Genomic DNA, 15,340 nt, shown 5'->3' with positions numbered 1-15,340 from the left:
TGTCTTGTTGATCATTCAGCTTTACTTTGATAGAAACTGTCATTGTTTGCTTGCCAAAGTTCATGCTGAGTCTTCTTTCACTCAGCTTCCTAGGTCAGCTTCGTTTTACAAGACTTTGTTCTGAAGCAGAGTTCTCTTCTTTGATGCTGAGTTCCAATCTTCACTCAGCTTTATCTTCGTACGTTTCTCTTGAAGATTATTTTCCTTCTATGATGCTGAGTACAACTTGTGTAGTATCATGCTGTCTTTTATCCTGTCTTTCTTTTTGATATATATATATTTAAACTCAACATTGAACAACCTGATTAGTACAATTAAATCAAAGCACTTAACTTTAATTTTTTTCTTAATCATGGATTAAACTTAAATGATTTTGTCAAATCAAAATCTTGTGGAAAGGTGTTTCAACACAGTATTCCCAAGGCAGAGAAATAAGACGAACCCATACCTGAGCATTTGATGATTTCTCTGTAGCTGGATCACAATCCGAAACCCATGGCGCCGAAATGTCCCAGGCTTCACATTCACAACACCTCTTGAGAGAACCGCCTCTCTCAATTTTTGAGATCCCAGCACAACGTGATAAAAACCTCTCCCAATAGAGATAAGCCGCCACGTACCCTGTAAACCCCAAACCTTCGCCAAGGCATGCTTCAAATTAGCCACTCGCCACGGGGAGTCACCCTCACTGTTTGAGTCGACTCAAATTTTATCAATCTATTTCAAGTTTTTATTTCGCCTGTATGTTACATTTTTGTCCTTGAGTGGCCCATTAATTGAAAGTCCGATTTAATTCCAAAAAAAAGAACAATGTATTTAGTGAAAATTATAATAGCATAATCTTATCAAAATAATAAAATAAATATAAAAAACTTTATGTAAAAACCTTAAAAAAATATACGGGATAAGATACCAAAATAGGTCTAAGGTTTTTGGAAAAGTATCAATATGGGCTCCCGTACAAAATAGCACCAATGCAGTCTTAACGTTTAAAAAAGAGTACCAACTTAGGTCTCGATAACGAAATGTGATATGTCATTCATATTACTCCATTAATTTATGATTTCTCTATCATTGTACAATTGACAGAACTTAACGTAGTAATATGAATGACGTGTCATGTTTCGTTATCAAGGCCTAAATCGATACTCTTTTTAAATGTTAAACCTATATTAGTGCGAGCCTAAATTGGAACTTACCCAAAAACTATAGACCTATTTTGGTACCTTATCTTAAAATATATTTGTATTGTTTTTATATAAAAAGAACTAAAATTTGTTGATTCATGAAGTCTAACCAAACACTATATTATATCTTGCTTAGGGTACGTTTATTTTACCTACTGTTTGTTGTTTTTGTTTGCTGTTACAGTTTGTTGTTTGCGGTTGGAAAAAGCTGTTTTTCCAAAAAGCAGAGATTCCAAATATATTCAGAAATCATACTAGTTTGCTATAGTGAGGATATTCCAAATATCCACGTAAGAAAATCCACATTAGAACTTCTCAGTATTATTTTGGACCATAGTAGGATTTTTTTTTATTGTTCTAGGCCACAATAAAATTTCTCATTGTATAGATTTTGAATTGTTTCAATTCACTGATTTGAGCAGAAGAAAATACGATGTTTATTATTTTGAATTATTTCAGACGCAAAGGTCGTAGTCGATGCCATTTCTTCCACTTAAGATGATTATTCGAAGTTCAAACTTTGTCGACAGATTCTTCAGCAACACGACAATTACTCAGTCCAATTTATTAAGCGACAAGCGAACAAGCTGGCATATGCTTTTGCACGGTCATCACTGTTTGAGTCGTCTCAAATTTTATCAATCTATTTCGAGTTTTTATTTCGCCTATATGTTACATTTTTGCCCTTGAGTGGCCCATTAATTGAAAGTTCGATTTAATTCCAAAAAAAAGAACAATGTATTTTGTGAAAATTATAATAGCATAATCTTATCAAAATAATAAAATAAATATAAAAAACTTTATGTAAAAATCTTCAAAAAAAAAGTAAATATACGGGATAAGGTACCAAAATAGGTCTAAAGTTTTTGGAAAAGTATCAATATGGGCTCCCGTACAAAATAGTACCAATGCAATCTTAACGTTTAAAAAAGAGTACCAACTTAGGTCTCGATAACGAAATGTGATATGTCATTCATATTACTCCATTAAGTTATGATTTCTCTATCATTGTACAATTGACAGAACTTAACGTAATAATATGAATGACGTGTCATGTTTCGTTATCAAGGCCTAAATCGATACTCTTTTTAAATGTTAAACCTATATTAGTGCGAGCCTAAATTGGAACTTACCCAAAAATCATAGACCTATTTTGGTACCTTATCTTAAAATATATTTGTATTGTTTTTATATAAAAAGAACTAAAATTTGTTGATTGATGAAGTCTAACCAAACACTATATTATATCTTGCTTAGGGTCCATTTATTTTACCTACTGTTTGTTGTTTTTGTTTGCTGTTACAATTTGTTGTTTGCTGTTGGAAAAAGCTGTTTTTCCAAAAAGCAGAGATTCCAAATATATTCAGAAATCATACTAGTTTGCTGTAGTGAGGATATTCCAAATATCCACATAAGAAAATCCACATTAGAACTTCTCAGTATTGTTTTGCACCATAGTAGGATTTTTTTATTATTGTTCTAGGCCACAATAAAATTGGCAGGGGAAGGCTTGCCCCCAGTATACCCTGGTGGTGGGAACCCTCCCCGGACCCTCGCTCAGCGGGGACGCGTAATACGACCGGGTTGCCTTTTTTTGTTCTAGGCCACAATAATTTTTTTTCATTGTATAGATTTTGAATTGTTTCAATTCACAGATTTGAGCAGAAGAAAATACGCTGTTTCTCATTTTGAATTGTTTCAGACGCAAAGGTCGTAGTCGATGCCATTTCTTCCACTAAAGATGATTATTCGAAGTTCAAACTTTGTCGACAGATTCTTCAGCAACACGACAATTACTCAGTCCAATTTATTAAGAGACAAGCGAACAAGCTGGCACATGCTTTTGCACGGTCATCACTGTTTGAGTCGTCTCAAATTTTATCAATCTATTCCGAGTTTTTATTTCGCCTGTATGTTACATTTTTGCCCTTGAGTGGCCCATTAATTGAAAGTTCGATTTAATTCCAAAAAAAGAACAATGTATTTTGTGAAAATTATAATAGCATAATCTTATCAAAATAATAAAATAAATATAAAAAACTTTATGTAAAAACCTTCAAAAAAAAATAATATACGGGATAAGGTACCAAAATAGGTCTAAGGTTTTTGGAAAAGTATCAATATGGGCTGCACGTACAAAATAGCTCCAATACAGTCTTAACGTGTAAAAACGAGTACCAACTTAGGTCTCGATAACGAACTGTGATATGTCATTCATATTACTCCATTAAGTTATGATTTCTCTATCCTTGTACAATTGACAGAACTTAACGTAGTAATATGAATGACGTGTCATGTTCCGTTATCAAAGCTTAAATCGATACTCTTTTTAAACGTTAAACCTATATTAGTGCTATTTTGTACGTAGAGCCTAAATTAGAACTTACCCAAAAACCATAGACCTATTTTGGTACATTATCTTAAAATATATTTGTATTGTTTTTATATAAAAAGAACTAAAATTTGTTGATTCATGAAGTCTAACCAAACACTATATTATATCTTGCTTAGAGTCCGTTTATTTTACCTACTATTTGTTGTTTTTGTTTGCTGTTGGGAAAAGCTGTTTTTCCAAAAAGCAGAGATTCTCTGCTTTTGTAAAAGACTATATTTCAAGGGTAAAAACAAAATGACTAACTAAACAACTAAAACTCTAATTTTTGAAGTGAAAAGACAAACATGATCAGAAAAAGGAGTTACCAAACACCCACTTAGAATCAAAAGGTGAAACAGTTCCGAAAATTAAAACAAACACTCCCTTGCTATTTACCTCATTACTATATCAAATCATCATTTAAATAATAAATCAAAATATTTAATTTAAAATTTTAAAATTTAATAATAATTTTCTAAATTCTTTTATATATTTTTCAAATATATTTATATTCTCTATTTTTTTGAGAGGATATTTATATTCTCTATTACTCACAAGACAATTTCACAATTTAATTTTTATATTTAAAAAATATTCATATAATTAAATTCATTAATCTATTTTTATGACTTTGGAAATGCCTAAATTACCCTTTACTATAGAAGAGGAAATCCAATTTAAAAGAAGAAGCTATTTGTATGGAGAACAAGAAAAAGAGAAGACCCAATGCTTACGAATTTGAACGATTAAGAAAAAAAATTAAGAAGAAGAACACTCAAAGTTGATTTTAGATGCATTAGAGTTTAAAGGAAAGGAAAAGAAGAACACAAATCCAAATTGACTAACAAAATCTTCATAAGAGTCTAATGACATGGACTAAACAGTTCACCGAGAAAAACGTTAGGGACTAAATAGTTCATCGAGAAAAAGGTTAGAGACTTTATCATATGTTTTTTAAAATACAGGGACTAAACAGTGTGTTTTGTCAAAATATAAGGACTAAATTAATTATCCTAAAAAGAAATATAATTTTATATAATATTCAATATTAGTTTAAGGTATTATATTAAATAATAAATAAAATGAGAACAAAAATTAATAAAATAAATAATAAATTTTTTTATATACTAATATGTATAAGTGTAAAAATATTAGTGTATATATACTATACAAATTTAATACAAATATGTTGATTAAATTTGAAAAAGTAAAAGACAAGTTTTTCACATATATAACTAAGGTTTTTTTTGTACTTTAATGTAGAAAAATAAAAAGAGAGACTAAACAATTGAATAATACAAAAGTTAAGGATCTTAAAATATATGTCTGAACTGACAAGTATAATAGGTAAAAACATAGAGACTAAAAAATTATTTACCATAAAATTTATCCTATGTTTTATTTACATAAAAATGCAAAAATTATTACTTTTCTGATTTTATTCTTTTTATTTCATTTTTATTTTATCAAAGTTTGTATTAAAATTTAGGATAAATAATTTATAATTCCTTATGATTTCACATATTATACTAGTTGGTTCTGCTTTAAACTAAATAATGCCAAAACTACACTTTCTTATATTTTTTAATGATAAATATTTTTTTCTATTTTTTTCCACACTTAATCTCTCCAAATACATAGTATTTGTTTTATTAATTTTTATTTCATGGAAGTTTAATTTAGCGGTGTAGATTTTGTTTCATTAAAAAATAAATGAAAATGCCTTAAAAATTATAAATTTAGGAGTAGAACTATATAAAATTGTAAATATGAACCTTTTATATTTAATAAATTTTATGGATAAAATAAAAAGAAATATAATTTTATATAATATTCAATATTAGTTTAAGGTATTATATTAAATAATAAATAAAATGAGAACAAAAATTAAGAAAATAAATAATAAATTTATTTATATACTAATATGTATAAGTATAAAAATATTAGTGTATATATACTATACGAAATTAATAAAAATATGTTGATTAAATTTGAAAACGTAAAAGACAAGTTTTTCACATATATAACTAAGGGTTTTTTGCACTTTAATGTAGAAAAATAAAAGGAAAGACTAAACAATTGAATAATACAAAGGTTAAGGACCTTAAAGTATATGTGTGAACTGACAAGCATAATAGGTAAAAACATAGAGACTAAAAAATTATTTACCATAAAATTAATCCTATGTTTTATTTACATAAAAATGCAAAAATTAAAATTCAGTATGAATTAAGAGATTAGGAAATGTTCTTTTACATATTGAATATTGACTTTTGTAACTATGAATTAAGTATTTAGCTATTTTAAAAAGTTAAATAAGGAAAGATAACAAAATCTAATAAATTTACATATATTGACTATTCACTATTAACTATGTCTATTCACACGTAACAGCTTTTTTATTTTAAAATCTTATGTCTTATAAATAGGGTTTTGTATCTACTAATTGAAAAGTTTTCTACTATCGACTCATATCTATTTCTTGCAAATTCTTGTTTTATCTTTGTTTTTCAACATGTTTCTTAAGGATTTCTTTGGTGTTTTTAAATTACCAAGCCTTTTCCCTCAACCTAAACCGAATTGCATTAGATGTGTAAATCAAAACAAGCCAAGCATCAATATGAGTTGTGGTGGATACCCTACTCGTCAGCCTTTGTTTGAAGTTACAAACGGATTTAAGCTTCTTGCTATAGAGGCTATGGGAGTAAAGGAACGAGAGGATGCAACTGCTCAGAAGTTGCAAACTAAAGCTACAATTGTTATTCAGTAACTGCAATAAGTTTATATGAATTGTTTGGAGTTTGTGGCATATCTGATTTGTCAAAAAATGCAGGCCCATTGGCGTTGTTATAGAGCCTCTTTGTACTATAAGAGGCTGAAGAGAGGAGCGATTGTGTCCCAAACCAGATGGAGGGGAACAATAGCCAGGAGGGAGCTTCGAAAGCTCAAAATGGTATGTATGCAAATGAGTATATCTTCTGGAAAAACTTCAGAATACTTGCATAAACATCCATTATGTTCTTTGTCACGTCCGTGTCCAAAATTTTCGAATTTTTATAAGTTGACATTAGATTATAACATCTTGAATTTATTATTTGAATTTTTTAAACCTGAGATAACATCTTTGGGTTTAATAAGTTTATTTCTTTTACTTGTAATTTTAACACGAATCAAAACTGGTTATATGCGATGAATTTTTATGATCGAAATAAATAAAGGTTCATATTGAACCCGATTAATTATTCGAGTTACTGATGAATTTTCAGTTCTTCAATGGATATTGAACAAATAATCACTTACTTTTTTTTTTTTTTGAAACAATAATCACTTACTTTTGATTTACTCTTAAAATGGAAATAAAAAAAACGAAAAATGAAGGCGAACAAATTAATGAATAATCACTCGAATTAGTAATTTGGAGGTTAAATTGAAATGTCAAAATAAATTAAAGGAGAAATTATAACATTAAGGGACCTAACCGTATATTTTAGTAACTAAGGGAATAAATTAGGAACTTTTCCCTAATTTTAAAAACACCTGTAAATCACGATTAGGTTTGGGAAATTGGAAGAACAGGTCTTGAAGGGGGGAGGGTTCAGCCCTCGATTTTTCTTCTCTGGTAATGGCGGTGGACTCTCTCTCGACCTCCCTTTCTCCCCGATTTCACTCTCAATTCCTTTCTCCTAACCGTCTGTTACTGTTCCCGATGTTACAGACCTTGTGGGTGGGTGACATTCTTTGATTAAAGATATGCTTATTCAATTCGCCTCCAAAAAAATTGCAGGCTGCTGAATTAGATGCAAGGAGAACTGAGGTACTCAGTAATGCAGCAAAAACCATCCAGCGGCGAGTACGAACTCATTATGCTCATAAACGGTTTATTACACTGCGGAAGGCTGAATACATACAGGCACTTTGGAGAGGTGATTCATCTTAAAAACTCAGTATGTGTGTGTATATATACATATGTCGGTCATAAATTTGTGTTTTCTCATTTTTTTTATAAATTTGAGTTCTCTAGGAAGACTTGCATGCAAAAATTTTGAAGGCATGAAAAGGGAGGCTGGTGCTATAAAAATTCAGAAGCATGTCCGCAGGTATGAAGCCAGAAAAGCCTACAAGAACCTACATGTCTCTGCACTTCTCTTGCAAACGGGTTTGAGAGCAATGGCTGCTCACAAGGAATACAGATTTAAGTTGCAAACTAAAGCTGCAACTATTATTCAGGTTATACCTGCAATAAGTTTACATTGTTTGGAGTCTTTACTTTGTGGCGTATCTGATTTGTCAAAAATGTTTCTCTTTTACTTTGAATAACAAAATGCAGACTCGTTGGCGTTGTCACAGAGCCTTCTTGTACTATAAGAGGCTGCAGAGAGAAGCAATTGTGTCGCAAACCAGATGGAGGCTCGAAATGGTCTGTATGCAAATCAAATATTTGTAATATCAGCCAAATGATTTTCATAATCAAAAACTTTCCATTTGCATAAACAAAACGTCCATTATATAATATATCTTCTGGTAAATCAAATATTTGCAATATCAGCCAAATGATTTTCATTATCTACCAGAAAAGAAAATCGAGTCTACAAAGTCTTTCTTTAGGTACATAACTGCAGAAATAGTTAATTTGACATCAGCTTTGTGTGCCTGCAGGCATCAGTGGATTCTAAGAGATCAAGGGCTGGTGAAATTAAAGAGGACACCGAGAAAAAAGTTGAGCAGCTTCAGGAATCTTTGCAGAGGTAATGTATTATGTTCAATTCAACCAATTATCTTTACTACTGGCAGAAAGTAAGCAAGTTTCCTTATGTGTATTAGGCTAGAAGGGAACATGCCATTGCCTATTGAAAGCACTACCGCCTTTGATCAGATCATCCCGAGAATAGGCCATGCTATTGATATGGATAGGATGCCCATGAAGAGGACTCTACCGGTCTCAAATCGGCTCAAACCGAGTTAGTTTGTTTACTACCCAAAACTTTAATTATTCTTTTTAAAAGTTAATAATTCCATTTATATTGATTTTTTAATATAATAAAATTAAATATTTAAAAAATTAAATAATATCAAATAATCATCTATTCTAATAAATCAAAATAGTTAACTTAAAATTTTAAAATTTAATAATAATTTTCTAAATTCTTTTATATAAGAAATTCTTTTTATATTTTTTAGGAGGTGGAGGAAGAGGAAGAAGCAGTCATGGGAATTACACTAACCAATGCTTGACCATGCACCAACCATGGGCTTCCCTGTTGATTTATGGAATCAAGCGCATTGAAGGAAGGTCTTGGCTGACTCCTATTCGAGGTAAATCGCCTCTTCAACTTTTAATTTTTGCTTACAGTTTTCAATTTTCAATTTAGGATTTTATCTTTTCTTTGCGGGTATTTAGCTGAAAGCCTGAAGCTTGCTTCTTTTTCGGTATTATGTTGTAAATAGATTGATTATTTTGTTAATTTTTCACTGCTTTTTAAAAGTGTTCTATGTAATTGGTGATGTGATATTGGTTATGAAAAAGAGATAATAACCAAATCAACAAGTTTTCCCGATCTATCTTAAGGAATTAATAGAATCAAATAACAAACATAAATTGGTGATAACAAACCAATCCCAAAGAATTAAAGACAATGAAAGGAGATCTGACCTTACACCTTCGAATAATTAAATTGGAACCTGAGTGTTTGGCGATTCACAAGTACCTTACCAAAATACTTGTTCACGATCAAGATAATATTGCAAGAATGATGACCCGGTCTCTCAAGCTCACAATAAAGAATTCAATACCGGATTGAAAATAATTCCCAAAGGAAAAGAAGAACTTTTGTTCATAAAAATATTGATTTCTGATTGATGAAAATAATGAAGAATACAAGCCTTTATATAGGCTACAAAATAAACCTAAACCTAAACTAAAAAGGAAGTTGAATCCTAGTGCACCAAGGTAAAAGCAATCCTAATTAGACAAGGAAAAACATTAAATTCGTTTTTGTCCTTTAGAGCCCAATTTCAGCCCACTAATTAACATTATTTGGGCCTTTTAATTAGCTAGAAATAAGCCCAATCAAACCTATAAGGTTATAGCATTAATTTTAATGAGTCCCAATGGGTTTTGCACATGCCAAACACATGCAAGTCCAAAGCTTCTCTTAAAATATGATCAACCTTTTTACATATCACTATTATGGGCTTGGGCTTGGATACAACACAAAAACACACCATCTTTAATGACTTCGCTAGAATTCATTCCTTGTTTAAAGAAGCTCAAGATGAGTCCATTAAGCATTTGTTGGTCTTTCTTTGCACGATTCTTCGTCATAGGTCCAATTGACAGCTCCAATGGATCCCTCATGCTTCTACTAGGCTCCTTAACTCCAAGCTCCTTTGTTCCATGCTCTTGTGCTTTTGATATCACATCAATTGGAATCTTGAAACTACTCTTATGTTTTCTTATTCCTTTTTCTGTTTTTCATTATAGTGTTGTGTGGGATACCCAAGTTTTGGATGATGCCCAGTTTGAAAAAGAAATTTACTGCTGATTTTCCCTTTCTTGCTGCCTATTTTAAGCTTGATATTTTAGTTCGTATGGAATGGGCACCCGTGTTATTTATATTATGTAAATGGGGATTCTATGCTTTTGGAGAAGTTTAAAATCGGAAGACAACTAGTAACATATTTCTTAGTCTGTTATTCAATGAATAGTCTTAGCAATTGACTTTAGCACAAGAAGAGTGTGAGGTGGTGTAGCTTGTTTAGGTCTATCACACTACTTGTCTTGGAAGTATTTGTTTAAAAATTTCAATGAGTCTCCATTAATTGTAATGCTGAATTTCTTTTTGTTGATCGGATAACTTTGAATTTCGGATCTCCTTACTTGAGTTTACAAGACCCATGTCCTTTTTTTGGTCTTCTTGAGTAAAAAGTCATGTTGGATGTCTAGTTAAACAATAAAAGAAAATGGAAATGTTTGTCTTACCTTTTTATTGGGAAATCATTCTGTTCAGAGATTTGGATGTTGAGTTTTTATCACAAGGATTAAAGCATGACTTGATATTCTTTACAGATTAGTAGTGAAAGAAAAAATGTAGAAGTAGGGATGATAATTTTTAACTCCTAACACATGCAGCTCATGTAATGAACTAGTGGAAACTCAAAATAGTTTTTTATTTTGGTGTTCTTTTCCAAAGAATATATGGTTGCAGGTGGTTAGGAAATGCAAGATAAATAGGGTTGCGTACAGATAGTGCAATTCATAAAAATAGAGTGGTAGTAGAGTTTGTTTTAGTGTAAATTGTATAATGATGTGTTGAAATTCCAATAGTTTTGATTGGAGTGTGATAGAGGGAGAGCCCATCACTAAGGAAAGTAAGATTTTAGCCTATCTAACCCATGGCCTAAGGAGGGTAATGATTATTCTTGGAAGAGACACGTGGAGGGAATAATTGAGTTGGTGCTGGATAACCGTATTTGCTGGGGAGAGAGTGCTGGTACAATTTGTTAGTTGTAAGGGTAGGCTGTACAGAGAGAAGGGGAGCTGTTTGAGAGATGCTTTTTTTTTTGGCTCTAGATTTTGCTAAGAGAGAGGGAAGGTTTGTCCTTGGTGCATTGCTATTGTTCTTATTTCATCTATATTGATATATTAGTAATATCTGAACTCTTTGATCTGTTTCTCTATTATTCTTCTGCTGTGGTTCTTTTCTGTTTTGTTGTTTGGTTATTTAGAGTTTGAGTTCTATCAACTGGGTTGTAACAGTTCAGTAGTTATTTGATTTGATTTTTTTGGCACTAAAAGTATGCTTTATTGACCAAAGTAAAGAGCATGAGTTGTTATGAGTTCCATTTAAACCATTAAACGAAATAAACTCATGTTCTGTCTGCATTCCAGTTTATGAGAACTTTAAATTGATACCATTAAAAGCTTCAAATGGAATAAAGTAAGTTGCATGTTCTGTAGACTAAAAACTTCCAATTCATGTGCATAAATTTTTAAGTTGAGAGCTAAAGCTGACCAAGGTTGATTAAAAGACTCTCCTAGCACTCTAGTGCTTGCTTCGAAGGCAAGTCTACAGCAGTTTCAATTTACTTAACGAAGGTTAAATAAGTGCACTTTTCTTCATATTCTCCTCATGACCAAGTATGTTATTTATTATGAATTATCATATCTTCTCTTTTGAAGGCCGCCTTTGGATTCATGCTGCAAGTAAAGTTCCAGAGGAAGCTACAATCAAAGCAATGGAGGATTTCTACAGGGAAATCTATGCAGTGAATGGAATTATAGATATTAAGTTTCCTGAACATTATCCTGTTTCAAGACTTTTAGGTACTCGGTTTGTTGTATTTTCCAGATTTTTATTTGTTTCATCTAGATGAATTGTGTTATCCTGGCTTGATGCTTCCCTGAGTCATTACATGTTTTTAAACACGGGTAATTTATGACCTTCTTTTATTTGTATTAATTACCTTTTTTTTTCCTCTTTTATTGGTAGTTTAATGTTTTAATGCAGGGGCTAGCTCCATTTGACTAATTCTTGTTTGTCAGCATTTTTCCACAGTAGAATGCATATTAATGGGTGTTTTTTTTTTTTTTTTTTGCTAAGGAGGCTGCATTGATTTCGTAAACAAGGAGAGGTTTCCATTAAAATTGATGAAATTTATGTTGTTTGTTGGATTGGCAAGCCTTATAGCAAGTTCTTTATTCAGGTTGATGGCTGACTTTGTATATGATACAATATTTAAACAGAGTCACCCTTCTCTAATGAATGCAGATGAATTTAATCCGCATGCTAGATTTACTGGATTACATATATATATATATATGGTATCTAGTATCTAGCCATCTATAAATGCTTTGTATGTCAATTATATGTCGTGATTCAAGCCTTGATATGTTGTAGTTCATTTTGATGAGTTCTAATCTTTTGCTACATGAATTATAAAAACTTTTTGGGAACTTTCTTTGCTACTGTCTGTTAGCTCCGTCTTTCATTTGGTCCAAAATTTCGATAAATTTAATAATATGTTTATGTATTTTATAGGGTGTGTTGAAGTGGTTGGCTGTGTTAGAGGTGAAGAAGTAGCAAGCTGGGAGGCGATACCTGAAGGGGTAGGCAAAAATTCGAGTTTCTGACCTTTTCTTAAATCCATTCACTTGGTTTCTTTAATTGATACACTGTAAACTATGTTCCCTGATTTGGGGCTTTTCTTAACCTGCAGGTAAGGTTAGAGGGACAATCAGATTTTTGCTGGCTTTGTGAACGGCCGCAGGTGCGCCCTCTGCACTTACCCTGACTTTTGGAAGTGTTCTTATTTGCTACTTTCTAGTTGCTCCAATTTTTATTGATCTTTTGCTTTTCTTTTTCAGAAATTGCTAGTTCCATTTGAGATGCGAGGCTTCAAAGGTGTTTATAATTTGGAAAGGAAGGTATGTGCTGTAAAATGAATAAATTTGCATCTAGCTGTTCATATGATGTTGTGCAAGTTTGATATTCATGCAAGGTTTGTACCTTTGACAGATACACGAGGCTGCAGTTAGAAGTCTGACCCCAGTGAAAGGTCCAATGCCAGTAAGATTTCCCCTTCCAAATCCTTGTGATCCTTTTTCCTTAAAACCCGGGTCTATATCCAAGACATCACCTCATAAAGCATCTCAAGCCGAGAAATCATCAAGTCTTAGTGCAGCAATTGCTGGTGCTCGTGCAGCAGCTACCCAGTTCAGCAAGAATGATCAAAATCGCCTAACAATTAATACCCAGAATAACAGTTCTAATCCCAGAAGCAGTGACCAAGTAAAAAGCAAACCACGGGATAGCTCAGATGAAGTTCCTAATGATGAATCTTCAGCGCTAAATGCTGCTGAGCGAAGCCATCACATTCAGGATCCGGGAGCAAGTAGCCATAATCGAACTCGTGCTGATAGGAAACAGACTGCTGGAGCTTCTCCTAAGGTGTGAACTTTGTTCAGATCACAATTAGCGCTTTTTGAAAGGAAAAATAGATTAATGTTAAACCTTTTTTTTTATATGCACCTGATTGCTCAATTCTTTGACAATGATCTCCAGATTTTTGCTGCAGCAGTTAAAGGGCTGAAGCTTTCCTGAATCATGTTGGTTCGTGCTTTGCGTGCTAGATATGTTGAAGAAAAAAGGGGCATTGAGAAGTTGATTACAAGTTGCAGATGTTCAAATCAGTTGAAGATCCAAGTTTTGCTTATCATTGCTTTGCTGTCATACTTGTTATCAGCTGTACGTGTAAACTAGTCTAAGGCTGTTTATGTATCACCGTGATTTAGTTGACTTGATAGTATAGTTGATACATTGTATTAATAGAAAAGTGCAGTTGAGAAACTAATAGATAGTGTATGAGGTTTGATATTGGATCACACTGTATAGCTTTTGGTTTGTACAGGAATGTTCACAGTATCAAGTAAACTTTAGTCTTCTCTTGAGATTGAGACAAAATAAGCATTAGCAATAACTGAATTACCATAAACAGATATTCTATTTTATCGTATGAAACCAGTGTTCGAAACATATGATACCGGATTCATTTGGTGTATGAAATTGACATGTTTAAAACACCGATTTCAAACTTGATGATTCAATTACAGGTTTGATACAATGTTAAATGTCAAATTTGATAATAATATTTTATTTTTCTCTCATTTACACCATGTTTAACAATTTTTATTAAAAAATATAATATATTCCCAACATTTATGGTCAAGGAGGATCACATATAATTAGTAATCAGAAAGTTAATACAATAGTAAGAAAATTTATTACATTTAAAGCTCAAACATATATATATCTCAAGAGTGCAATCTCCACTACTCAATGCAAATAAATAAGAAAACAATTATTGCTCATATGTTTAAAACTATAACCATGTTCTTTGTAGAATTCATTTATTTAAATTGAAGTTTTTAATTCATATTCTAATTTGGAAAATCAAAATAAATAAGATTTTAATATACCTTAACAATCTCCACCATGTTTAGAATTCTATAAGACATAACACTTTGAATTCCATCATTAATAGGTAGGGCATGTGAATAAAATTAGTTGATACAAGTAATTGACTTTTAATTCATTGACCTCACACAAATACATATAATATAGACTATGTATATGCATCTTTTTTCCCCTTATAAATACTGAACATTGATTCATTAAACAAAATGGCAACATTTAAATATGTAGTTGCAATAATGATACTAATTTTGGGGGTTATGGAATTAGGTCCAAGAAGTTGCGACGGAAGGAGATCAGATTTCCATTTGCATAAATTCTACAAAATGGAGCAATTGGACATGCACGTTTCGAAACGTCTGCAGATAATTAGAAGGACTATTCCTTGTCCACAGTCGTTTCCTGCTCCGGTCTCCTCTAAAAGTCAGCATCAAGGTTCTCCCCGACGGGCACCACCGGGAGTCAACAATTAATTTAACTGTACATATCTTAAAATTTGTGTTTCTCATCATTTTTCAGTCCTGTCTTTTCTCCGGTGTTTGTTAATTTGGGAAGGAGATTCATTATTGTTGTTTTTTCGTTTTAATGAAGTTCAATTACTTGGGATATGACCTAATAAGCTTTATAAGATGGTTTGAATCTTCACTATAAAATTCATAAACTGGGAATGGTAAAATCATAATCTAGGTGAAAACTACTGTGTAATAAATATACATTTTCTTTCCTTGATTTTTTAAGGAGTAATGGGAACAATAATCAAATTTGATTGAAAAAGTTCAGATTCAGCCTAAAATGATGCAAATTAAAAA

The 15,340-nt window shown here is 31.7% G+C and overlaps 1 protein-coding gene across 4 annotated transcripts; it reads left to right on the top strand.

Moving 5' to 3' along the window:
* Window positions 1-6,435: 6,435 nt before the first annotated feature.
* On the top strand, window positions 6,436-14,008 carry LOC136206475 (uncharacterized). Of its 4 annotated transcripts, none has more exons than XM_065997534.1 (13): window positions 6,436-6,514; window positions 7,346-7,484; window positions 7,583-7,788; window positions 7,889-7,978; window positions 8,218-8,306; window positions 8,383-8,519; window positions 8,740-8,874; window positions 11,741-11,884; window positions 12,600-12,667; window positions 12,778-12,828; window positions 12,926-12,985; window positions 13,077-13,508; window positions 13,639-14,008. In XM_065997534.1, exons 1-13 carry the CDS (start codon window positions 6,512-6,514, stop codon window positions 13,648-13,650), a joined length of 1,566 nt encoding a protein of 521 aa, XP_065853606.1. In that variant the 5' UTR covers window positions 6,436-6,511; the 3' UTR covers window positions 13,651-14,008. The 4 variants fall into 4 exon arrangements, with proteins under 4 accessions (XP_065853606.1, XP_065853605.1, XP_065853608.1 ...); XM_065997533.1 differs by having other exon boundaries at window positions 13,623-14,008; XM_065997536.1 differs by lacking the exon at window positions 6,436-6,514 and adding an exon at window positions 7,107-7,180 and having other exon boundaries at window positions 13,623-14,008.
* Window positions 14,009-15,340: the final 1,332 nt, after the last annotated feature.

Source organism: Euphorbia lathyris, chromosome 9, assembly GCF_963576675.1.
Source record: "Euphorbia lathyris chromosome 9, ddEupLath1.1, whole genome shotgun sequence".
Classification (NCBI taxonomy): domain Eukaryota; kingdom Viridiplantae; phylum Streptophyta; class Magnoliopsida; order Malpighiales; family Euphorbiaceae; genus Euphorbia; species Euphorbia lathyris.
Note: the sequence above shows the minus strand (reverse complement) of the source record. Positions and strands in the feature narration are given on the sequence as shown.